The sequence below is a fragment of the Rattus norvegicus genome, chromosome 4 (genome assembly GCF_021556685.1).
Source record: "Rattus norvegicus strain SHRSP/BbbUtx chromosome 4, alternate assembly SHRSP_T2T, whole genome shotgun sequence".
In the NCBI taxonomy this organism is placed as follows: Eukaryota; Metazoa; Chordata; class Mammalia; order Rodentia; family Muridae; genus Rattus; species Rattus norvegicus.
The window spans coordinates 59,156,193-59,182,263 of NC_141537.1; the positions used below are offsets into that span (position 1 = coordinate 59,156,193).

Sequence of the window (26,071 nt, forward strand, 5' to 3'; positions counted from 1 at the left end):
TTTCCTGCTTTAGGCATCTCCCTGCCACCCCTAAACCTAGAGAATCCTCTCCTAATAGTCATGTCAAACAACCTTAGGATCAGCTAAAGGTTCAGTCAAGTGCCTCGTAGCAGCAGCTCTGGGACACAATTCGCAGGCATCTTTCCCCCACCCCTGGCATGGAGAGGGTCTACAGTAGGGTAAAGATTCCTAAATACCCCCACCCTAGCCCCTTCGGGCGCTTAGGCCGCCGAAGCTGGGGCTCCTCCTCTCTAGCTTCTCTCTCCCCCTTGCTCTTCCTCGCCCAGGCCCTCCCCCAGTCTCTGCGGAGGGGGGCCGGGCTTGGCTCCGCGAGGCCCGTGCATTCCAGAGAGCAGGGCCAGCTAGAGCAACAAAGGAGCCCGGTAGTCGGCAGGGAGAGCTCAGGGGGCTGCGGCGCGCTCGCGCGGAGGTGGCTGCTGGGCCGCGGGCTGGCGTGGGGGCGGAGCCGGGGAGCGACTCCCGCACCCCACGGCCGGTGCCTGCCCTCCATCGAGGGGCTGGGAGTTAGTTTTAATGGTGGGAGAGGGAATGGGGCTGAAGATCGGGGCCCCAGAGGGTTCCCAGGGTTGAAGACAATTCCAATCGAGGCGAGGGAGTCCGGGGTCCGTGCATCCTGGCCCGGGCCTGCGCAGCTCAACATGGGGCCCGGGTTCCAAAGTTTGCAAAGTTGGGAGCCGAGGGGCCCGGACGCGCGCGGCGCCTGGCGAAAGCTGGCCCCAGACTTTCGGGGCGCACCGGTCGCCTAAGTAGCCTCCGCGGCCCCCGGGGTCGTGTGTGTGGCCAGGGGACTCCGGGGAGCTCGGGGGCGCCTCAGCTTCTGCTGAGTTGGCGGTTTGGCCATGGCTGCTGGCCGCCCCGTGCGTGGGCCCGAGCTGGCGCCCCGGAGGCTGCTGCAGTTGCTGCTGCTGGTACTGCTTGGGGGCCGGGGCCGGGGGGCGGCCTTGAGCGGGAACGTGACCGGGCCTGGGCCTCGCAGTGCCGGCGGGAGCGCGAGGAGGAACGCGCCGGTGACCAGCCCTCCGCCGCCGCTGCTGAGCCACTGCGGCCGGGCCGCCCACTGCGAGCCTTTGCGCTACAACGTGTGCCTGGGCTCCGCGCTGCCCTACGGAGCCACCACCACGCTGCTGGCTGGGGACTCGGACTCGCAGGAGGAAGCGCACAGCAAGCTCGTGCTCTGGTCCGGTAAGCGCGCGGGAGTCCGAATTGCGACGCGGAGGTGATGGGACTGGACACTGACGGAAAGAAAAGGCTCAGGCCTCAACTGCAGGGCGGGCGCGGCTTGCACCCGGGAGAGCTGGCGAAATGAGTCTAGAACTTTTGGGACAGGTTGCGTGCGGGAAAGGGGACCCTGCTTGATGGAGAAGGGGTGGGGGCGAGGGACCAGGGAAACCGGCCAGTCACAAAGAGCCCGAGTAATGATGGGGTCAGGGGATGCGAGGCCGGTGAGGAGGGAGCTCTCAGCCATAGCAAAGGGAGAAGAGATGTATTCGTGAAGCAACAGTCCACGGGGATTCTGGGCAGTGTTCAGACCTTGGGGCAATCTGAGTTGGAGAGAAGAAAGGGAAGGATGAATGTGAAGACATTTAAGGATTTGGAGGGAAGAGGTGAGGAAAACTTGTAAATTCTGTGAAGGAAAAAAAATGTCCCCTTGTAGTAACTAAAAGCCAAATGAGCCACCTGGAAACTTGATTTAGGTCAATCCAGGGAACCAGTGATTTTTGTCTTGTTTTTACACGTTTAAGTTTCCTTATCTGAAAAATGGAAACTCTGATCCACTTGGGTTTAAAAGGAAGGAAACAGTTTAAGCAATTGTTTGTGGCTCTTTGAAAATGTGTGCTCTGGAAGAACATTGAGTCTAGGGTGTTGAGAGCATGTGGGCACCATCCAGAGTGGCTGAAAGTCCTTTACTTGGGGGCAGGATTGTGTCAGAGCCTGAAAAACGGCAGATGACACCAAACACGTCCTTCCTAGGTTATTTAGGATGGTTTATCTACCTGCCTGTCACCCATCTGGACTGAGAGCCTGTAGGGTCCTGGGGAGCTGTCCTTGCCACTTTCCCATCCCTATACCCCTCACCCCCACTTCAGTGTGATATAAAAGCTATCCTTGATTGGAAAAAAGAAAGAAAGAAAGAAAGAAAGAAAGAAAGAAAGAAAGAAAGAAAGAAAGAAAGAAAACAGAGAACCAGGAGCAAACCAGAGGGCCCGACAGTGTCCCTAACCTTAGCTCTTCCTCTGAGGCTGTGAGGATCCTACTGGGAGGTAGTGTTACCCATAGACTGACTGGCAGGCTGAGGTGTGTTGCCAGCTTGACTACTAGGGTTCTCAGCTGGAGCTGAGTGCCGCCTGAGGTCCTAAGGTTCTTGGCTTGATTCAGATGTTGGAGCAGGAACCCAGGAGGTAGAACTGTATGGAGATAAGGTTCGAAAGCAACCTATGTGTAGAGATCTCTCAAGGGCGTAATGGCCCTTTCACAGGGCTTGCCTAAGGCCATCGGAAAACACAGATGTTTACATTATGAACCATAACAGTAGCAACATTACAATCATGAAGAAACGACAAAATAATTTCATGGTTGGGGAGGGGTCACCACAACATAACAAACTGTATTAAAGGGTCGCAGCATTAGGAAGGTTGAGGGCCTTAGACTCGATCTAAAGCCAGAATCTAAGGCAGAAGCTATATGTAATCAACAGTAGCTTTGAAAAAAAATCCATAAATTACGATAATGTAAGGTCTGTGCGATTTCACACATACACACTTATGATAATATGTTTGCATAAATGTAGTATAGAAGGTATAAGAATGGATTATATAGTGGGGATATAATTGTAGTCTTTAAAGTTCTATACGTGCAAAAGACTGACAGAATGAAAAAGGAACATGAAAGAAAGATTAAAAGCCCCAGGAAGGCTCAGGTAGAAATGCTTGCTGTGCACACCCCGTGATCTGAGCTCCATTCCCAGAACCCAAGAGAGAAGAGGCCTGAGTGCTGAGAGCTGTTGTCTGACTCCCATATGTGCACCGTGGCACCCATATTCCTGCTCGTTCCCCACTCCCTCTCGATACGAAACAAAAAAATAAATTTTTTCTTTTAAAAGATTCAGCTAGGTGTGATGGCACATGCCTTTAATCCCATAACTGGAGGCAGAGTCAGGCAGATCTCTGAGTTCAAGACCAGCCTGGTCTACAGAGTGGGTTCCAGGACAGCCAGAGCTGCATAGTGAGATCCTGCTCCACCCCCCAAAAAAACCTCCAAAACAAACCAATTCAAATAAAAACAAACATCCCCACAAAAATTAAAAAAAAAAAACAAAAGAGACATTCAATAAGGTGTCTCTGAGCACCACCTGAAATGAGATTTGAATTTAGGAGGCAGTCATATGAAATATCTTGATCTTTCAGCACTAGATAATCATCAAGTCTTGGTGTTGCTGAAAGGATACTCTCCTCTACTTCCCCTCACCCGTGTGTGTGTGTGTGTGTGTGTGTGTGTGTGTGTGTGTGTGTGTGTGTGTGGTGTGTGTGTGGTGTGTGTGTGGTGTGTGTGTGTGTGTGTGGTGTGTGTATGTGTGGTGTGTATGTGTGGTGTGTGTGTGTGTGGTGTGTGGTGTGTGTGTGTGGTGTGTGTGTGTCTGTGTGGTGTGTGGTGTGTGTGTGGTGTGTGTAGTGTGTGTGTGTGTGGTGTGTAGTGTGTGTGTGGTGTGTGTAGTGTGTGTGTGTGTGGTGTGTGTAGTGTGTGTGTGTGTGTGGTGTGTAGTGTGTGTGTGGTGTGTGGTGTGTGTGTGTGTGGTGTGTGTGGTGTATGTGGTGTGTGTGAGTGTGTGTGTGGTGTGTGGTGTGTGTGTGTGGTGTGTGTGGTGTATGTGGTGTGTGTGAGTGTGTGTGTGGTGTGTGGTGTGTGTGTGTGTGGTGTGTGTGGTGTGTGGTGTGTGTGGTGTATGTGGTGTGTGTGTGTGTGTGGTGTGTGGTGTGTGTGTGGTGTGTGTGTGTGTGTGGTGTGTGTGTGGTGTGTGTGTGTGGTGTGTGTGTGTGTGGTGTGTGGTGTGTGTGTGTGGTGTGTGTGTGGTGTGTGTGTGGTGTGTGTGTGATTTGTGTGTGTGATTTGTGTGTGTGTGGTGTGTGTGTGTGGTGTGTGTGTGTGTGGTGTGTGTGTGATTTGTGTGTGTGGTGTGTGTAGTGTGTGTGTGTGTGGTGTGTAGTGTGTGTGTGGTGTGTGGTGTGTGTGTGTGGTGTATGTGGTGTGTGTGAGTTTGTGTGTGTGGTGTGTGGTGTGTGTGTGTGGTGTGTGTGTATGTGTGGTGTGTGTGTGTGGTGTGTGTATGTATGGTGTGTGTGTGTGGTGTGTGTGTGTGGTGTGTGTGTATGTGTGGTGTGTGTGGTGTGTGTGTGTGTGGTGTGTGTATGTGTGGTGTGTGTGTATGTGTGTGTGGTGTGTGTGTGTGTGTGTGGTGTGTGTGGTGTGTGTGTGTGTGGTGTGTGGTGTGTGTGTGTGTGGTGTGTGTGTGTGGTGTGTGGTGTGTGTGTGTGATTTGTGTGTGTGTTGTGTGTGTGTGGTGTGTGTAGTGTGTGTGTGGTGTGTAGTGTGTGTGTGGTGTGTGGTGTGTGTGTGTGTGGTGTGTGGTGTATGTGGTGTGTGTGTGTGTGTGTGGTGTGTGGTGTGTGTGTGTGTGGTGTGTGTGGTGTATGTGGTGTGTGTGTGTGGTGTGTGGTGTGTGTGTGTGGTGTGTGTGTATGTGTGGTGTGTGTGTGTGGTGTGTGTATGTGTGGTGTGTGTGGTGTTTGTGTGTGTGGTGTGTGTGTATGTGTGGTGTGTGTATGTGTGGTGTGTGTGTATGTGTGTGTGTGTGTCTGTGGTGTGTGTGGTGTGTGTGTGTGTGTGGTGTGTGTGTTGTATGTGGTGTGTGTGTGTGGTGTGTGGTGTGTGTGTGTGGTGTGTGTGTGTGTGTGGTGTGTGTGTGTGTGGTGTGTGTGGTGTGTGTTTGTGTGGTGTGTGTGTATGTGTGGTGTGTGTGTGTGTGTGGTGTGTGGTGTGTGTGTGTGTGGTGTATGTGGTGTGTGTGTGTGGTGTGTGGTGTGTGTGTGTGGTGTGTGTGTGTGTGTGGTGTGTGTGTGTGGTGTGTGTGGTGTGTGTGTGTGTGGTGTGTGTGTGTGGTGTGTGTGTGTGGTGTGTGTGGTGTGTGTTTGTGTGGTGTGTGTGGTGTGTGTGTGTGGTGTGTGTATGTGTGGTGTGTGTGTGTATGTGTGTGTGTGTGGTATGTGTGTGTGGTGTGTGTGTATGTGTGGTGTGTGTGGTGTGTGTGTGTGTGGTATGTGTGTATGTGTGGTGTGTGTGTATGTGTGTGTGTGTGTGTGGTGTGTGTGTGTGGTGTGTGGTGTGTGGTGTGTGTGTGTGGTGTGTGTGTGTGTGTATGTGTGGTGTGTGTGGTGTGTGTGTGGTGTGTGTGTGGTGTGTGTGTGGTGTGTGTGGTGTGTGTGTGGTGTGTGTGGTGTGTGGTGTGTGTGTGTGGTGTGTGTGTGTGGTGTGTGTGGTGTGTGTGGTGTGTGTGTGTGTGGTGTGTGTGTGTGGTGTGTGTGTGTGTCGTGTGTGTGGTGTGTGTGTGTGTGGTGTGTGTGGTGTGTGTGGTGTGTGTGTGGTGTGTGTGGTGTGTGTGTGTGTGTGGTGTGTGTGTGGTGTGTGTGTGTGGTGTGTGTGGTGTGTGTGTGTGTGGTGTGTGTGGTGTGTGTGTGTGTGGTGTGTGTGGTGTGTGTGGTGTGTGTGGTGTGTGTGGTGTGTGTGTGGTGTGTGTGGTATGTGTGTGTGTGTGTGGTGTGTGTGTATGTGTGGTGTGTGTGTGTGGTGTGTGTGTGTGTGGTGTGTGGTGTGTGTGGTGTGTGTGTGTGGTGTGTGTGGTGTGTGTGTGTGTGGTGTGTGTGTGGTGTGTGTGTGGTGTGTGTGTGGTGTGTGTGTGGTGTGTGTGTGTGTGGTGTGTGTGTGTGTGGTGTGTGTGTGTGTGTGTGTGTGTGTGCATGAATAGATTCGTAGGGCCTATGATTGTATTCTCCCAAGTTGCCCTCTGCAGCTGTTATCAGATCAAGGAGGAAGGGGTGCACCTTTCCCAGCTCACATGAGCTGCACAGGTTAGAACCATGTGCTAGCCGTTCAGGCTTTAGTCTCTCTAGCTGTTTAATCACGGTGGTACAGGGTCACAAGCTGAGCCCAGAGCTTCTGGGTCACACTGCGTTCTTTCCTGCTGATGGCCCATTGCTCGTTTATAGCTTTTCTCTCTTCTGTGTGTGAACTAAAAGCAGGTGCTGGCGCGGCCTGGATCAGTAAATGAGGGTGAAAGTGAGCCCTTTGTGAGACTCACAGGCAGGTTTGGGCCAGGAGCTAGTGTTTGTCCTATCTGGAATTATAGGTCCTGACTTAGTGTTAGACGTTGTCTAACTTTGGCAGGCGGTTTTGTGGGTAATAAAGATCTTCTAGTTTATGTTCATCATAAACTTTGGAGGACAGACAGAGATTCAATCTTCCTGTTTTTCAGAGCCTCCCTCGGCTGAGTATACAGCCTGAAAGCCCACGTTCAGTCAATTTTGTACTAAGTACATCACGTCCTGGGGCAGGGACCACGGTATATCAAGATGAAGATTACAGAAAGGAGCTCTCTGATCTCAAGAGGGGGGAGGACAGCTAAACAGGTGCTAGCAATACGTGTGAGAAGTGCGGTGACGTCGTGGGTGCTGAAGTTACGGAAGAGCTTTGGGAAGCAAGGGGAGATACCCAGAGAAGCTGACATTTCACCAGTGACCTGGGGAGTAAGCAGGAAGGCCGAAGGAAGGAGGGTCGGGACGAAGGATGGGAAGAGGCAGAAGCTTCAGAGGAACAGAGAGTGGTGCTTAGGAATATAGTAACGTCATGGAACCGGACCAGGGCACATTGGAAGCAAAACTGTGAGGTGCAAGAGCAGAGGCTTCTCACCCTGTAGTAAGTTAAAATGCTACCTGTCAAAAGATGACGAGGAGCCTATGATAAAGGTTTTTTTTTTTTTTTTTTTTTAGCAAGGTAGAAATGTAATTGTATCTGCGTTTTTGAAGGATGTCTTTGGGCTAGGCGTGGTGATGCATGCTTTTGGGAGTCTGAGACAGGAGGCTCACTGTGAGTGCTGGGTCATCCTGTGTAGATAGTGAGTACCAGGTTAGCTAAAAACGCAAGAGTCCAACTCCAAAACCAGGGCGGGGCTGAAGGGATTGACTGATTGTTCGGTGGTTCTTACACTCACTGGCCTTGCAGAGAACCTGGGGTTTGATTCCCACCACCTCCATCTGGTAGCTCACTGTACCCTACAGCTGCAGTGCCAGGGGATCCAGCGCTCTCTTCTGGCCCTAGCGGGCACCTGCATATGCGGTGCATATACACGCACACTTGCGTGCACACATGCATTTGAGGGGCAGGGGTTGCTATGTAAAACAGCCACCAGAGAGAAGGGAGCCTGGAACCTGATTATTTGTTCAGGACATGGATGAAATAATCTAGGGGGGAGCTGACGGGGGTCAGGCTAAAGTTCGGGAAGATTACAGTGTCGGAGGTAGACTTGCTCATGCCTTGGATGCCAGACTGAGCAGGAGGAAGCGTGAGATGCCGTGGATGCCGGTGCCTTTCCTTTCTACTTGTAGTAGAGGTAGGGTGGGGACAGAAGTGTGAATTTGGCTCTGGCTTTGAGTGTGAGACTAGTCAGTGGGTATCTACATGGAGCTCTGTAGCAGACCTGGAAAGAGTTTCCATAGAGAACAGGCCACCATATACTTCCTTTACCCGGATTACCAAGTCTGCGAGTGATGAAGTCTCTAACTAGGTCATTCTGATTTCTGGGTGTGTCTAGAACTCAGGTCTCTCCTGTGGTTTCCATGTTTCTGGACTTGCGCTTCTTCACTCAGTGTCTCCCTGTTACAGCCGGAAATGTCTCCTACCATGCATGCCAAGCTGACCAGACAAACAATGGCCAGGCCATGAGCCACCTTGGGGCACATATGGTTTAGTAAGTGGGGCAAGAAAGAGAGACCTGCAGCTGGTGAGGGGATAGGTCCCTGAGAGCCAGCACATAGACGCTTAGACCACGGCTGTGCTATGTCTGTGTATACATGGACCTAGACAGGGGCCAGCCAGCAGGAAAAAGACTGGAAAACGGAGGAATTTCTCACTGGTCTTTCAGACCTCAAGTTGGGATGTTGTTGGTGATGGTGGGTAATTTGCAAGGATAGTTCTGGAAAAAATTTTTTCTGGCTGTTTCCAAAACAGGCTGAGGGCAATTAAAAACACACTCTCTCTCTCTCTCTCTCTCTCTCTCTCTCTCTCTCTCTCTCTCTCTCTCTCTCTCTCTCAGAGATACACACACACACACACACACACAGCAACACTCTGTCTTGAAATAAACAAATAAATTTGTGGTGTGTGTGTGTGTGTGTGTGTGTGTGTGTGTGTGTGGTATGCAAGCACAGAAAATACACCCAGTTTTCATTTTGCTTCCTTTTTTTTTTTTTTTTTAATTGTTTTGCAAGACAGGGCTTCTGTGTAGCCTTGGCTGTCCTGGAACTCACTCTTGTACACCAGGTTGGCCTCAAACTCACAGAGATGCTCCTGTCTCTGCCTCCCAAGTGTGGTTTTAATTTTGAGTTTTCTTGCCATGCTGGGATTCGAACCTGAACCACTAGTCCTTCTTACTGTAATCTGCATTTCCTGGATTGCTTGTAAGGCTAAACATCTTTGCAACTGTTAGGTTTCTCTTGTGAAGTATCTGTTGAAATTACTGATCTGTTTTTCTAGGGGATTGTCTGTCATTTCTGTTTGATGGAAATTCTTCATATATGCTGGGTACGAACGTTTTGGTTATTGTGAGTGTTAAAAATGTCCTCATGGCTTACTTTCCCATTCTCTGTGTTGTCTCCAGTTGAACGGAATATTTGAACTTTAATGCAGTCATTTATCAAACATTTTGTGATTCGTTCTTTTGTGCCTTATTTAGAAAAAAAAATCCTTTTCTCCTTCCAACTCACGAATTTACTCTTTTATGAGACACTTTATAGATTTCCTAGTCACTTTTAGGCACATAATTCACCTGGAGTTGATTTCTTTAAGAGCTTTCAACATCATTTGTTAAAATCAATTTCCGTTCTCTACTACCCTGTCATAAATCAAATGTATGTGTGCGTTTCTGGATCTTCGTTCTGTTCAGGTCACATTGTCTTAGTTACCAGGCCTTTACAGCATGGCTTCACCAGTGGGACAGCTGGCACAGCCGCACACTCTCAACCTAGTATTTTTAAAACTGTAAGGTAAAACACACCAGGTTTAAAACAACGTGCAGGATCATATATCCAGAATATACTAAGAACTTCAAAACTCACCTCATTTGATAGGGAAACCAAACCAAATGGAAATAAACAAGCCGGTTTGAAAAGGAGGCAGTAGATCTAAATAGAATCCTTAAAAAAATGAAAGAAGGCGTATGCCAAAAAGCACTTGACAGCACGCACACTCAGGTCCCTGATCACCAGGGACATGCCACTCAAAGTCACAGTGAAATGTCACTTCACCCCAGGAAGAATGGCTAACATAAAAAATATTAAAGACAACAATGTGCAAAAGAAAAAGGAACTCTTATACAGTGTGTGTGTGTGTGTGTGTGTGTGTGTGTGTATGAAATTATTGTGGAAATCGCTGTAGAGGCTCCTCTAAAAGCGATCCCTTTACTAGATACGTGTCCAGAGGCAGTGAGATCAGAGGGCTGAGGAGAGACAGCTTCATGCTCCCGCTTACTGCAGCATTACTCACACAGCTAAGAAATAAAAACAACCGAACCATCCTCGAATGGAAAAAGAAACATGCCTTGCGTGGTGGCCCACGCCCTTGATCCCAGTGCTCTGGAGACAGAGGCAGGTGGATCTCTGTGAGTTCCAAGTCCAGCCAGAGCTACATAGTGACACTTGGTCTCAAAAACCAGACAAATCATGGTACTGATTCAGAATGAAATACTCTTCAGTCCTGTGGAGAATGAGGTCCTGTCATGGGAACACTCATGCAACACATGGAGGGAAGCAGAGATCACAGTAACTAAGTAGCCACTGTCCTGTCAGGTGTGGTGAGCATGGTGGTGTCTCAGGGATGGGAAACACCCTGTGATCTGATTCCACTGAGACGGGGCCACAGCTCTGCTGACACGACAAGCATCCCAGGTGAACCGCAAGCTACAGCCCCTATTTTATAGCATCAAGTGGAGCTTGGTCTGTTCTTGAACCACACCCCCTCCCCGTGTGTGTGTGTGTGTGTGTGTGTGTGTGTGCGCGCGCGCGCGCGCGCGCGCTCTGTTTCAGACAAAGTCTCATGTAACCCTGGGGGCAGCCGGGAACTCACTATTATGTAGTCTGGAATTTACCATGTAGCCCAAGCTCGATTTGAACTCTCAGCAATCCTCCTGTCTTAGCCTTCTGGGTTCTAGATTACTGCTGTGAACCACCACATTTAGTTGACCATAGACGCTCAAGTGTACATACACATATATTCCAAAATTCATCCTGTAGTTTTTAGTGTTTATTTATTGGGGGTGTGCAGATGCACATCTCACGCCCGATGCTCTGAGCTCTGTTCCCAGGTCCCACGAGGTTGAAAAAGAAAACTGACTCCCCCTACCTTGTCCTTTAACCTTCACAAGTGCACTGTTGATTACACACAATAATAAAAATCTGAGTCAAGTTGTAGAAATGTTATTTTAGGGCTGGAGAGATGGCTTAGTGGTTAAGAGCACTGACTGCTCTTCCAGAGGTTCTGAGTTCAAATCCCAGCAACCACATGGTGGCTCACAGCCATCTGTAATGGGATCTGATGCCCTCTTCTGGTGTGTCTGAAGACAGCTACAGTGTACTTATATATAATAAATAAATCTTTAAAAAAAAGAAATATTATTTTAAAATTCTATCCATAGAATTTTCACATAGAAAATTCGAATGGCAGCACAGCCTTTTAATCCCAGCACTTGGGAGGCAGAGGTAAGTGGATCTCCACGAGTTTAAAGCCAGCCTAGTGTACAAAGTGAGTTTCAGGTGAACCAGGGCTACATAGTGATATCCTGTCTCTGTAACTAGATAAAAAAGATAAAAAGTAAACAAATGTTAACGTTCCACGAATATAAAAACTCATTATTATTATTATTATTATTATTATTATTATTATAGCACTGTGTTCTTATTTTTCTTTTTGTCTCACATTTTATTAAAATAAAAAAAGGATTAGGTGTGGTTGTAAATTCTTGTAATTCCAGTTATTCTGGAGAATAAACTGGGAGGATTCTGAGTTCAGTGCCAGCCTGGGAGACATAATGAGACTCCCACCCATAAGTAAATAAATAAATGAACAAAATAAATAAATAATAAGGCTGGTGCGATGGCTCAGGGGTAAAGGTGCTCACTGCCAAGCCTGGTGAGTTCCATTCCCAGAACCCACAAGGTGGAAAGAGAGAGCCAACTCTTGCAAGTTTTCCTCTGACCACATTTGAGCGTGTGCGCACGCACGCATACACACACACACACACACACACACACACACACACACACACACCTACTAGAAAAATAAAAATTAAAAAATTAATAGATACAACTTGTTTCTTTCTGGGCTCATTTCCTTCTCTTCGAAGTTTTCCCCATCCTAGTAATATATGTTTTTCTATATTTTATGTTTAACTTGATTGCCTAAAACAAAAAGGAATAAACCCCTACAAAACCCAGAAGCCAGATGTGGTGGTGCCCAATTGTAATTCCAGCATTTGGGAGATGGAGGCATAGGGAGCAAGTGTTCAAGCCTGTCTTAAAATGCCAAAAGTAAATAAAACTAAAAACCAAACACATGAAACCAAAGGGCACCCCACTGTGTAGCCATGCTTGTCTGGCCTAGAATTTCCTCTGTGGACCAGGCTAGTCTGGACTGGGCTGCCTCTGCCTCCTGAGTGCTGAGATTAAAGGTGGGAGCCACCATGCACTGCTTAAAGGAGCCTTCAGAGGCTGGAGGAAGGAGTTGGATCTCCAGGAGCTGGAGCTGCAGGTGGTTGTTAGTCCTGGTGTGGATGCTGGGGATATAACGTGGTTTCTGTGGGAGACCTGCAAGTGCTCATGCCTGCTGGGCCATTTCTCTTCCCAAGGTTTTGCTTTTTACCCTATTGAATTTATCAGATTGTTTTTCTTCTACAGTGTTTGGTTTTTTTTTTTTTTAATTTGTTCATTTCATAGCTTTAAGTAAGGATTTTATTGTTTGTTTGTTGTGTGTGTGTGTGTGTGTGTGTGTGTGTGAGAGAGAGAGAGAGAGAGAGAGAGAGAGAGAGAGAGAGATGCTTTAAAAGTCATTCTCACTTCAAGCTTCATGATTTAAAAGACCTTTTCGAAAGCCAGGCATGATGACTTTACAGTCCCAGCCTCGGGAGGGTCACTCACGTGAACTGTCCTAAGTTTGAGGCCTGGCTGAAGTACCTAGTGAGTTCTTCACATGAACAACCACGTGAACAACATGGCCAGCCAAGATTATATAAAGAAACCCTGTCTTAAGAACAAACAACAAAACAGGGCTAGTGTCTTAGTTACTGTCCTACTGCTGTGGTAAGACAGCTGACCGAGGCAACCTATAGAAGAAAAGAATTTACTTGGGGCTTACAGTGTCAGAGGGTTAGAGTCCATGATCATCTCGGTGAGAAGCCTGGCAGCAGACAGGCAGGTGTGGCTGAAGCAGTAGCTGACGGTTTTAACATCTACAAGCATGGGGCAGAAGAAAAAGCTAACTGGGAATAATGTAGGCTTTTGAAACCTCAAAGCCTGTCCCTGACCCACCTCCTCCAACAAGGCCATACCTCTCAATCCTTCCCAAACAATTCTAGCAATTAGGGAACAAGTGTTCAAATCTATGAGCCTATGGGGGCCCGCTCTCATTCGAGCCACCCAGCTAGAGAAATAACTCAGTGGGAAAAGCGCTTGCCGAGATTGCTGTGCTTGCTGTGAAGGCGTGAGCACTTGAGTTCAGATCCCCACCTTCTGTGTAAAAATCTAGACACGAATGAACACTGCTGTCATCCCAGCATCGGGAACAGAGACAGCAGGATCCCATAGGCTTAGGAGTCGGCCAGTCTACCAAGTCAATGAGCTCTGTGCTCAGTGAGAGACCCCGTCACAAAACATAAAGGGATGGCTGATAGTCAGATGGCTGTGAGTAAAGCACCTGCTGCCGAGAACTTGACTTCAATCCCTGGGATCATGTGCAAGGACAGAACTGATTCCTGAAAGCTGTCGCCAGCCAAAGTCCCAATCATGTGCACCCATGTGCAGCCCATCCCCGAAGTAACATAATAAAATGTAATTTTTTTTTTTAAAGAAAAGTAAATTTGGGCTGGAGAGATGGCTCAGTGGTTAAGAGCACTGACTGCTCTTCCAGAGGTCCTGAGTTCAAATCCCAGCAACCACACGGTGGCTCACAACCATCTGTAATGGGATCTGATGCTCTCTTCTGGTGTGTCTGAAGACAGCTACAGTGTACTTATATAAATACATCTTTGGAAAACAAACAAACAAACCCTTAATAATAAAAAAAGAAAAAAGAAAGTAAGTTTGACAGTGATAGAGGAAGGTACCTGATGTTAATCTCTGGCCTCCACACTCACACACACAGGCACACACACACACACACACACACACACACACACACACAGGCAGGCACACACAGAGGCAGGCACACACAGGTAGACACACAGACACACACACACACAGACACACACACACAGACACACACACACAGACACGCACACATACACAGGCACACACACACAGGCACACACACACAGGCACACACACACACAGGCAGGCACACACAGGTAGACACACAGACACACACACACAGACACACATACACACAGGCACACACACACAGGCACACACACACACAGAGGCAGGCACATACACACACAGACACATACACAGGCACACACATACACAGGCACTCACACACACACATACACATTCATGTACACACATACAAAAAATACCCCTCATTTACTGTCTTTTCTTCTATTACTTTAACTTAAAGAAATGTAGTTATTTTGATCTACCTGGAATTTTCTTTAAAAAAAAAAAAAAGATGTATTGGGGCTGGAGAGATGGCTCAGCAGTTAAGAGCACTGACTGTTCTTTCAGAGTTCAATTCCCAGCAACCCCATGGTGGCTCACGACCATCTGTAATGGGATCCGATGCCCTCTTCTGGTGTGTCTGAAGACTGCTACAGTGTACTCTTAGAAATTAATAAATAAATAAGTAAATCTTTTTAAAAGTACAGTAAAATATTAAAAAGACTTATTATTATGAAATCTTGTGTGTGCACACGCACCTATACACACGCATCCTCCACAGACACAGAAGTGCAGGTTCCATGATGACCAGAGATACAGATTCCCCTGAAACTGGAGTTCTAGGGTCCATGAGTAGCCCAATATGGGAGCTAAACTCAGATCTTCTTCAAGAGCGATATGCACTCTTAGTTGCTGAACCATCTCTCCAACCCCTGGAATTTTCTTTAATGTAAGAATTGGTATTAAAAAATTTCCCCTAGACAGCTCCTAAATTGTTTTTAAAATTCATTATCTTTTGCTAGACATACTGGCACAAACCTTTAATCCCAGCCCTTGGGAGGCAGAGAAAGGTAGGTTTCTGTGAACTCTAGGCCAGCCTGATTTGCTATAGATTTGCAGGCCAGCTGAACCTCATAGTAAGACTCTGGTGTTTAAAAAGGAAAAGTTTTGTTTTGGTTTGGTTTTTGGTTTTTCCGTGTATTCCCGGATGTCCTGGAACTTGCTTTGTAGACCAGACTGGCCTGAAACTCAGATCTGCCTGTCTCTGCTTCCTGAGTGCTGGGATTAAAGGTGTGCACCAAAGCAAAATCTTATTTTTTTGTAGGAGAATTTGTTTTTAAACTATGAAATAAAATATTTAAAAGTAGAGAAAAGGGGAAAACAGTGTCACAAAATCCAGAAAAGAATAACACATTTGCTTCTAACAATACTCCAGGTAGTTTCCCCTTTTTGTATTTTAAATGTGTTCTTAAATAAACATTCAATAAACTCTACCTTCCCCATTTTGAGGCAAGATCTCATATGTTCAGGACGAGCCTTGAACCCATACTGTTGTCCAGAATGAGCCTGAACCTCTTGTCATCAGCCCATCAGCCCCCGTCTCCCAGCTGGGGGCTGCAGACGTGCACTGCTAGCCCAGGTTCATGTGTTTCTGAGGGGCAAACAAGACTTCATCTGAGCTAGGCAAGCACTGGGACAACTGAGCTAGAGTCCCAGCACCATGCTCCTTTTTTGTATAGCTTTGTGAATTTGGAAAAGCATAGAGTTGCATGTTCTTAAAACCTTTTTTTTTTAAAATAAAAAGTATAGTATTGTGTAACTAACTTGTCACCATATTCAAGGTGGAGAATGGTCCCATCTTCTTTATTGCATTTATGTGTGTGTGCGTGTGTGCTTGAATGTGTGCACACATGCATGTGTGTCACGTGCCATGTTAGACATGTGGCGGTCAGAGGACAACTTAAGGGAGTTGGTTCTGTGCTCTCACCAGGTGGCCCCAGGATTCAAACTCATCCTGTCAGTCTTAGTGGCGAGCTCCTTTACCTACTGAGCCATCTCTCTGGCTCCTCATCACTTGGGCAGACAACCCCCAATTATAGTGGTTCGCCTTAAACATTTTTTTTGTCTTAAGAATGGTGCAGAAATGACATGCATTAAATAGAAATCATGCCACTACTTTTGAATGTGGATCCTTTCCCAGGCGAGCAATGGGAGTTGTAATTTTTCTCTCTAGACACTGGGCAGCAGCCATTAGCCACAGTCCCCACTCAGCTATTTGATTGCATGGGGAAATACCCAACATGCTCCACAAGGCATGCTGTGTTGTTAAATTAGACTGCTCAGTACTTCAAGAGTTCTAAATGCATTTACTACTTAGGCTGCCTTTACTCCGTGATGTGTCAGTGGGGACATGTCCTCCTTCCAAGACAAGGCACATTGCACAGCCCTCTCACAATGGCCTCCCAATTGTCCTGTTGGCCACTTAAACCCATTGGCTCAGAATTTCTAGCACTGGGTCCATCCTCTAAGTGATTGAAGTTCCCGGGTGACTGACTTCACCAGAGCAGGAGCTGTTTCCTGAGGACATTGCTTCCTAACTGGCAGGGACTTTCTTGGCACCTTGGCATACTCTTGGAGCTGTGAAGCCTAGGAAAGACTAGGCTCAGACTGGTAATGAGAAGAGCTAATCTCTCGGAAGGACATAGTACCTGATAGGTGCTGGGCCAAACACATGAACGGTACCATTTCTCACTCTGCCCAGTGGTGCACAAGGTAGCTCTGTCGTCTCCATTTTACAGACGAGGAGACTGAGGCTAGAGATAAAGTACTTTGTTCAAGAACACACAGCCAGGGTATGGAGGGCCTGCATCCGGTCCCAGGCAGACTAATCACAATGTCCAGACTCCTGACCACTGTATTCTGTTGTGAACTCCCCACCAAAAGGTGGTGACCTGTCCCACTAGTCAGAGGCACAGTTGTACAAAATGGCTCTCACATCCTCAGAAGCTCCTCCTAGTACAAACTTGCCTGGAGTGTTGGTGTACCCAAAGTACCGGTGATTTTAGAGGGGTCATTAAGGGCAGAGAACAGAGCGCTCTGAGCTCCTGGGGTGAGCGAGTCAGGACCTAGGCTGGGTGGGGGCTTGGGGAGACATCTGTGTTTCTGTGCTGACAGTGTCTTTCCTCCCTCTGCACTGGACAGAGCCTCCTCTGTTTCTCTCCATCTGACCTGTTTCCTCCTCTGGCTCTGGAGTTCCTGGCTCCTCTGAATACCTCTTCTTAAGCCCCCATCTCTTCTCTCTCTGCCTCAGCTTGGTAAGAGTGAAAAGGGCTCTTGGGGCTGGGCATGGGGAAACATCTCTTGGTTCTGGTGAATGGGTCCCACAACCTTTCTGAGTTAGAAGAGAGAAGCCCACAGAAGGGTTTAGAAAACACCCTGAAGAGACAACCCCAACCTGAGATTCTCCATCAGAGGCCCTACCGATTTTCATCAGGGTATTCGAAAGTGGCAGCTGTTTTTAAGAATGTTAACGGAATTATCACAGTGGTGCACATTAGTGAATGAATCACACGTTTGACTTGCCCAAAGTATAACCAACCTCTGATCAAGAATGAGACAGTGTGGGGCTAGAGCGATGGCTCAGCAGTTAAGAGCACTTATTGGTCTTGCAGAGGACCCCGTTTGAATCCCAGCAACCACACGGCAGCTCACAACCATCTGTAGCTCCATTTTTAGGGATCCAATACCCTCACTGACCTCTGAGGACACCAGAATATACATAGTATGTACACGTAGAGAAAACATTCCCATATAAAATAAAATATAAACATATAACAAAATTATTTTTGAAAGAGCTAGACTATGCCCATTGATTCTGGCCTTTCCCTTCCAGCCTTCTTTTAGTTATGTCTCTGGAGTTGGGGGGTGCATATTTCTGGTTGTCACAATGACTTTGGGGTACTGCTGGCATTTAGAAAGCAGGGTCTAGGTAATGCACGAGGCTGCCCTGTCCAGAAATGGAATGGCAAAGGCCCTAGGGCAGGTTACAGCTGCATCGGTGGTCGGTGTCCCATACTATCACCATTTCACAGGCCTCCGGAATGCTCCCCGATGCTGGGCAGTGATCCAGCCCCTGCTGTGTGCTGTCTACATGCCCAAGTGTGAAAATGACCGAGTGGAGTTGCCCAGCCGTACCCTCTGCCAGGCCACCCGAGGCCCCTGTGCCATTGTGGAGCGGGAACGAGGGTGGCCTGACTTTCTGCGTTGCACGCCGGACCACTTCCCTGAAGGCTGTCCAGTAAGTGTGTAGTCTAGCCTTGGAACAGAGCAGCACTGTACTGGGTGCAGGGCAGCCAGAGATGTCTCTCCTAGGAGACCCTGTGTCTGCACACACAGGACCAGTGAACCATACATCCAAGCTGTAACCCACAGTCCGGGTCTCTGTGGGGGCTTCTCTGTTGACCCGATCATGTTCTGTAAATAGTTTTTGAATGTTCACTGTTAGGGTTGGTGTTGAGGGGGTAATGAGTGACAGGAGCCTGTGTTGAGAGATTTCTGTCACGTGTAGAAGTCAGGACATACCCACATGAAGCGCTCAAAGCAGGAAGACAGAGGGGTATGGGGCAGTGTGGGTTGGAAGAGGACATCTATAGGGATAACAGAATGATCGTGATGCTATCATTTACCATTATGCGAACGTTAGCCCTTTATTTTCTAATCCTTAGGTCCTATGAGGTAGGGGCTACTCTCTCAGATGAGGAAAATAAAATAGTCAAGTAATTTGTCCAAAGATGTAGAGCCATTGAACAGTAGTGGGCCTGCAGCCAGCACATCTGCCCTTGCCTGGTTTCCCAGACATCCTTAACCCCGATTTACCTTTCCCCGTGGTATTTTCTTTTTCCTTCCCCATGGCAGAACGAGGTACAAAACATCAAGTTCAACAGTTCAGGCCAATGTGAAGCACCCTTGGTGAGGACAGACAACCCCAAGAGCTGGTACGAGGACGTGGAGGGCTGTGGGATCCAGTGCCAGAACCCGCTGTTCACCGAGGCTGAGCACCAGGACATGCACAGTTACATCGCAGCCTTCGGGGCGGTCACCGGCCTCTGTACACTCTTCACCCTGGTGAGCAGTGCTTTAAGGGCAAGGGCGCAGGACTGACGGCCCAAGGAGCAGGGACCCAAAAATGAAATGGCTTGGTAGGGGGCCCACGGGAGCTTAGGAGGGGCTCTTGGGTTCAGATCAAGGCATCTGCAGCAGAATAGACCCTCACCTCACTGCATGGCCGCTTCTCCCTTTAGGCCACCTTTGTGGCTGACTGGCGGAACTCCAATCGCTACCCTGCGGTTATTCTCTTCTATGTCAATGCGTGTTTCTTTGTGGGCAGCATTGGCTGGCTGGCCCAGTTCATGGATGGTGCCCGCCGGGAGATTGTTTGCCGAGCAGATGGCACCATGAGATTTGGGGAGCCCACGTAAGTATCTTGGGGACCCAGAGGTGAAGGTGGGAGGAGAAAGACTGTAATGCGCATTTTCCACAGATGGACTTGAAGGTGGCCATAATGGGTAGGATTTAGCAGTGCCCTGTTGTGTTCAGTGTTGACACTTGTGATTCTTCAGAGATGTACCCTAGAGCCTCTTCACATCTGACCTGTGTCCCAACTCCTGGGGACCCTCCACATTTTAGTAGACTAGGACCTGGGCATAGGGCGGAGTGACCAGTAGGAAGAGTACAAAGTGGCTCTCCAAGTGACACCTCACGTCTTCATAGCTCCAGCGAGACCCTATCCTGTGTCATCATCTTTGTCATCGTGTACTATGCCTTGATGGCTGGAGTAGTGTGGTTCGTGGTCCTCACCTATGCCTGGCACACCTCCTTCAAAGCCCTGGGCACCACTTACCAGCCTCTCTCGGGCAAGACATCCTATTTCCACCTGCTCACGTGGTCACTCCCCTTCGTCCTCACTGTGGCAATCCTTGCTGTGGCTCAGGTATCATGGTTGGGAGCTGGGGATCTGAATGGGGTGAGCTGGAGGAAGGGCCACACCTAACTGTCCCTTCCACGCCTTCCCGCTACAGGTAGATGGGGACTCCGTGAGTGGCATCTGCTTTGTAGGCTACAAGAACTATCGGTACCGTGCTGGCTTTGTACTTGCCCCAATTGGCCTGGTGCTTATTGTGGGAGGCTACTTCCTCATCCGAGGTGAGTGGCTCAGCCGGGCCAGCTAGGCAACATGGCGCGCTGAGCACCTTCTCTGTGGAAGTAGGGATGGGAGCTTCCAGCTCCACTTCCTTCCTTTGATACCTACCTAAACCTTGGTGCAATAGAGAAGACGACCCTATAGGCAGGCAGGACAGCACTTTTGTGAGGACAGAAAAATGGACCTCTTCCTCCAAAGCCATAACCAAGGTTCTTGGCTTTTTTGAGGGGAACTTGGCTGGATTCTGGACTCTTTTTCTTACCGCTTGTCAGGATGTATTTGCATGGTGAATGCCCTGGGACACCTAGCTGGTCCACGTGGATCGGCTTGGGGCCACTGCTTATGCCTGTTCACACTACTTTTATATACACTGTCATCTTTTTGGAGCTTGGTTTCCAAGTCATGCCAACCCCTAACATACACAAACAGTTTTCATAACATATACAGATTTACTGGTCCCTAATTTCCCCATCTCAATCTGCCACCCCGTGATTTGCCTTGGTTTCTAGCTCATTTTGCTTGGTTTTCTTTGTCAGTTTTGGTTTCCTCCCACTGAACTGTCAACCTTCTGTTCAGCCTTCTTCCCTGCCTTTTCTGGCAGAGCATCTGAGCCTCTGGTGTATGTTTCGCATCTGTGCCTCCCATACGGTAACCAGTAGCCATGAATGTTGAAACGAGGCCAAACTGAGATGCTTCTTAAGTGTAAAAAACCCAATGTGTTTGAGACTTAATTTGAAGAAGAGAAAGAAGAAAATTGAATATAAATTAATCACTGGTAGTTTGTTGTGTGGAATGCACAGGTGGTTTTTATTTTGGATATATTTGGTTTACAAAATATAGTAAAATTATGTAGTTTTTTTATGTGGTTACTAGAAAATTTGGGATTTTTTTTTAATGTCACACAATGTATTTCTATTGGGCAATACTATTGTTGATTCGGTTTCACGCTTTTTCCGTCAGAATAGCTTTGACCTGGTTTCCTCTCTGTCCTTGACTGTTGTCTAGGCTCTGTCCCAGTTACTGCAGCCCATAGCACATTTGCTAATAGCTGTTCTCTTATTCTCTGGTTCCCCAAGCTTTAAGTCAGGATGGTGTAATTTGTCATAGGACTCCAGTGCCATGGGGCCTCCCTCCCTGCGCCCCCTCTACCCTCCCAGGACACTGTCTTCTGTCCTGCTAATGTCTGAATTTTCTTTCTGTTTAGGGGTCATGACTCTGTTCTCCATCAAGAGCAACCACCCTGGGCTTCTGAGTGAGAAGGCAGCCAGCAAGATCAATGAGACCATGCTGCGCCTGGGTGAGTGGTGCCTAGGGGACTCTGGTCATCTCAATCCCGAATCACGCTGGGGCCTCCAGGATGCAGAAGAACAGTGCAGAGAGTAAAATATTCAGGGACAAAGCCAAGGTGTAGTGATAGTGGAGGTGGTAACTCCCTGTGAGAAGTCCAGGTCAGGGCCAAGACTGCTACCATAGGCCTCTTGCTCTTCCTGTGGCCTCCACAGTCACCTCCAGGACTTTCTGGATTTATTTTGGAGGATGCAGTTCCTGGTCTGAGGCCAGCATGTAGTCACCCTGGCCTCAGCTGTCTTTAGTACTCAGTACACAGTTACCCATCCCCCTGGTGCTGCTGCTACTGTGTCTGTTCTGGTAATGGATCCTGCCCCTGAACTCCATAGGCATTTTTGGCTTCCTCGCCTTTGGCTTCGTGCTCATCACCTTCAGCTGCCACTTCTATGACTTCTTCAACCAGGCTGAGTGGGAGCGTAGCTTCCGGGACTATGTGCTGTGAGTGAGGGGCCCTGGGCTTGGCTGTGGGAGTGGTTGGGATTGGAGCGTCAGCTAGAATGCAGCATTGCATCTGCTTGTGGTCTTCCACCGTCCTGCTCAGGTATGAATAGCTTCCAAAAGTGCTGTCTGCACCCCCTGGGCAGGATGTCCTGTGTGTTTGCAACTGTTCAGAAGCCAACCCATGTGCCTCTGCCTGGTTGGGATCTGTGTGCCGTCTACCGTCTGTGGCTCTCCCCAAGTCACTGCCCAGGACCAGGCTCTCGGGCAGCTCAGCAGTCTGGTCAAGTTTGCCAGTTTTGCTTGAGCGTTTCTGTATCTCAGTAAAGGTGAACCATGGCGACTGAGGCATCTCCACTGCTTAAAGGATGCCTGCTGCTCCTAGGGGTCATGGTTAAGACCTCTCTTAAAAGGGAGACTGTTTTTAGCCATCGTCAGTTCCCAACATCTATACCTGTTAGCTCCCAAATGCCTGTAACTCCCAGCTCCAGAGATTCAACGCCCTCTCCTGACTCTGCAAGCACCTGGACATAAGTCTCTCTCTCTCTCTCTCTCTCTCTCTCTCTCTCTCTCTCTCACACACACACACACACGCACACACACACACGCACACACACATACACAGATACATCTAAAGAAAACTTTAATACAATAGGAGAGAGGGATGCTTGCACTGACTGCTTTTGGCTCATCCTTAACTTTTCCCCTTTTACTTTAGGGAGCTGTAACTCAGTGATGCTGGGTTTTTGTCCCAGAAGTTTGATGTGAGGCTCAGACAGCAGTAGTTTATAAAAGCTCTCTAGATGACTCCAAAGCGTGTCACCGGGACTAGTATATAACCCAGTGGTAGAGTCTGGCTTGCGTGGGATTCCATGTCCAACCCCTGCACCATGAGAATCACACAGTGAGGCTCAGCTCTTTCCTGTATAGATTTATGTCTGGTTGCCTTCTTATCGGATTCCAATAGCCTTAGCTTTTGACCATCCCTTGTTATAGATGCCAAGCCAATGTGACCATTGGGCTGCCTACCAAGAAGCCCATTCCTGATTGTGAGATCAAGAATCGGCCCAGCCTCCTGGTGGAGAAGATCAATCTGTTTGCCATGTTTGGCACTGGCATTGCCATGAGCACCTGGGTCTGGACCAAGGCCACCCTGCTCATCTGGAGGCGCACCTGGTGCAGGTGGGGTCAGCAGCCATCTAATCTTGTCCTTCCCCTCTTACTCTCAGCCTTATGTCTTCACTTGAGGGCCTTGTCTTATGCTTCCAAAGCACAGACTGGGCAGGGTTTGCCAAAGCAAGTCGGGATGGCTGGTTTCTTAGCAGCTCACCGCTGCCCTCTAGGGGACAGCGAGGGGAGTCAGAACCAGAGTTTTGGAGGAGGAGCCGCAGGAGCCCTGCATTCTAGGCATGTTTTGTTGCTGTGAAGGCCTCTGCTCCTCAGAGTCCTCAGGACTCCGGGTCCTTAGAATCCCAGGCCTTTCCACAGACTTGAAAGGAAGTGCTGCTCCTGCACTTGCAAGCCCCACCCCTTCTGTTCTCAGGTTGACTGGGCACAGTGATGATGAACCCAAGAGAATCAAGAAAAGCAAGATGATTGCCAAGGCCTTCTCTAAGCGGCGTGAACTGCTGCAGAACCCGGGCCAGGAGCTCTCCTTCAGCATGCACACTGTCTCCCATGATGGACCTGTTGGTGAGCCTCAGTGTCTTCTCCTGCTGAGACACTTGACCTCCACAGTACCAGGCCCATTTCCATTTGGATACACGGATTGTTTGGCAAACTGAGGATCGAGGCACTCACTCACACTCCGCTCCCTCCTGGGTGCCCTGTCATGTTTCACCTCCCATCCTCCACCTCCACTCCTTTCTTCCCTTGGCCTGTTCTTGGTATTGCAATTCTCTGGGGGCTCTGCTCCCTCTCCCTTCTTCTCCGCCATCTCCAGTGACTTTTCTGAGCCAGAGTCAGGGTGCTGCTATTAGACTTACTGGTTTTTAAAAATTTTTATTTATTTTTGCACTCCAGACTTTATTCCCCTCTCGGTCCACCTCCCTCCCGACTGTTCCATACCCCATACCTCCTCCCCACCTCCCCCACTCTTCCCCGATCTCCACAAGGATGTCCCCACCCACCCCACCAGACCTCTAAACTTCCTGGGGCCTCCTGTCTCTTGAGGGTTAGGTGCATCTTCTCTGACTGAACCCAGACCTGGGACCCTCTGCTGTATATGTGTTGGAGGCTGGTACTAGACTTATGATCTCAAGTTTTACTTTTGGGGATCAGAGGCTGCTCCACTCAGACTTTGAATGGGCACTGGTTACAGGGTGGATTTTTTACCAGCTGCAGTAGGAAGGACTGGCTAGGAAAGATGAAATGTATTACATAAGGAGGGGTCATTGTTCTTTCTTTCCTTTCATCCCCAAAGCCGGTTTGGCTTTTGAACTCAATGAACCCTCAGCTGATGTCTCCTCTGCCTGGGCCCAGCACGTCACCAAGATGGTGGCTCGAAGAGGAGCCATATTACCCCAGGATGTGTCTGTCACCCCTGTGGCAACTCCAGGTATGAGGGCTCTGTCTTCTGCAGGGAGGAGGAGTGTGTGGACACACTGGCTAGGAGTTCCTGGGCTGAATATATGGGGAAGGAAGGAAAGGCCCTGGAGGATCTGCAGGGGGTGCCAAGGCTTGGGAAGCCTGGAGAGATGGCTCCTAGAACTCAAGACTAGGGATTCTGGCAAGGGAAGGACAGAAAGAACAGAATAAAGCCCTAAGCTGTGTTCTTTATCCTCCTGACAGTGCCACCAGAAGAACAAGCCAACCTGTGGCTGGTTGAGGCAGAGATCTCCCCAGAGTTAGAGAAGCGTTTAGGCCGGAAGAAGAAGCGGAGGAAGAGGAAGAAGGAGGTGTGCCCCTTGGGGCCAGCCCCTGAACTTCACCACTCTGCCCCTGTTCCTGCCACCAGTGCAGTTCCTCGGCTGCCTCAGCTGCCTCGGCAGAAGTGCCTAGTAGCTGCAAATGCCTGGGGAACAGGAGAGCCCTGCCGACAGGGAGCCTGGACTGTAGTCTCCAACCCCTTCTGCCCAGAGCCTAGTCCCCATCAAGATCCATTTCTCCCTGGTGCCTCAGCCCCCAGGGTCTGGGCTCAGGGCCGCCTCCAGGGGCTGGGATCCATTCATTCCCGCACTAACCTAATGGAGGCTGAGCTCTTGGATGCAGACTCGGACTTCTGAGCTTGCAGGGCAGGTCCTAGGATGGGGAAGACAAGTGCACGCCTTCCTATAGCTCTTCCTGAGAGCACACCTCTGGGGTCTCATCTGACAGTCTATGGGCCATGTATCTGCCTACAAGAGCTGTGTACGACTGGCTAGAAGCAGCCAGACCATAGAAACAAGCTGAACACAGCCACTGATAGACCTCACTTCAGAAGCAAGACCTGCAGTTCAGGACCCTTGCCTCTGCCCCCCAATTAGAGTCTGGCTGGCAGTGTTAGTCTCCAACAGAGCTTGTACTAGGGTAGGAACGGCAGAGGCAGGGGTGATGGTACCCAGAGTGGGCTGGGGTGTCCAGTGAGGTAACCAAACCCATGTCTGGCAGATGAGGGCTGGCTGCCCTTTTCTGTGCCAATGAGTGCCCTTTTCTGGCGCTCTGAGACCAAAAGTGTTTATTGTGTCATTTGTCCTTTTTCTAGGTGGGAACAGGACTCTCTTTTTCCTCTTCCTGGTAGTTGTAATGACTACTCCCATAAGGCCTAGAACTGCTCTCAGTAGGTGGCCCTGTCCAAAACACATCTTCACATCTTAGTTCCACTAGGCCAAACTCTTATTGGTTAGCACCTTAAAACACACACACACACACACACACACACACACACACACACACACACACACACCCTCTTACTTCTGAGCTTGGTCTCAAGAGAGAGACAACTGGTTCAGCTCCAGGCCTCTGAGAGTCATGTTTTCTTCCTCACATCCATCCAGTGGGGATGGATCCTCTGACTTAAGGGGCTACCTTGGGAAGCCTCTGTAGCTTCAGCCAGGCAAGAAAGCTTCTTCCAACTTCTGTATCTGGTGGGAAGGAGGACTCCCTACTTTTTACAATGTCTAGTCATTTTCATAGTGCCCCACATTCAAGAACCAGACAGCAGGATGCCTTAGAAGCTGGCTGGGTTCCAGGTCAGAGGCTCAGTATGAGAAGAAGAAATATGAACAGTAAATAAAACATTTTTGTATACGTTCATGTGTGTTTCTTTCCCCCAGCCCCAGCTCTGGTTTATGTACCTGGTCCAGAACTTCCATGTATTCCTGAGTCCTTTTTGACCAGTGGAGAGCTTGCTGGTGTGGTCATGACTGACAGCTAGGCTGATTCAGGGTAATATGCTGGCTACCCTCTCTGGCTACTTGGCTGTAAATGGACAAAAGATGCTCAGTGGCCAGCATCCCTA

The 26,071-nt window shown here is 48.9% G+C and overlaps 1 protein-coding gene across 1 annotated transcript; it reads left to right on the forward strand.

Annotated features, from left to right (window-relative positions):
- Positions 1 to 385: 385 nt before the first annotated feature.
- Positions 386 to 25,860, forward strand: Smo (smoothened, frizzled class receptor). The gene is given in 12 exon segments (NM_012807.2): positions 386 to 1,203; positions 17,741 to 17,946; positions 18,564 to 18,773; positions 18,950 to 19,122; positions 19,419 to 19,638; positions 19,727 to 19,850; positions 21,053 to 21,145; positions 21,525 to 21,633; positions 22,630 to 22,815; positions 23,177 to 23,325; positions 24,056 to 24,190; positions 24,424 to 25,860. Coding segments are annotated over 12 exon segments (2,382 nt in total). The 5' UTR covers positions 386 to 860; the 3' UTR covers positions 24,858 to 25,860.
- The last annotated feature ends 211 nt before the right edge of the window (positions 25,861 to 26,071 follow it).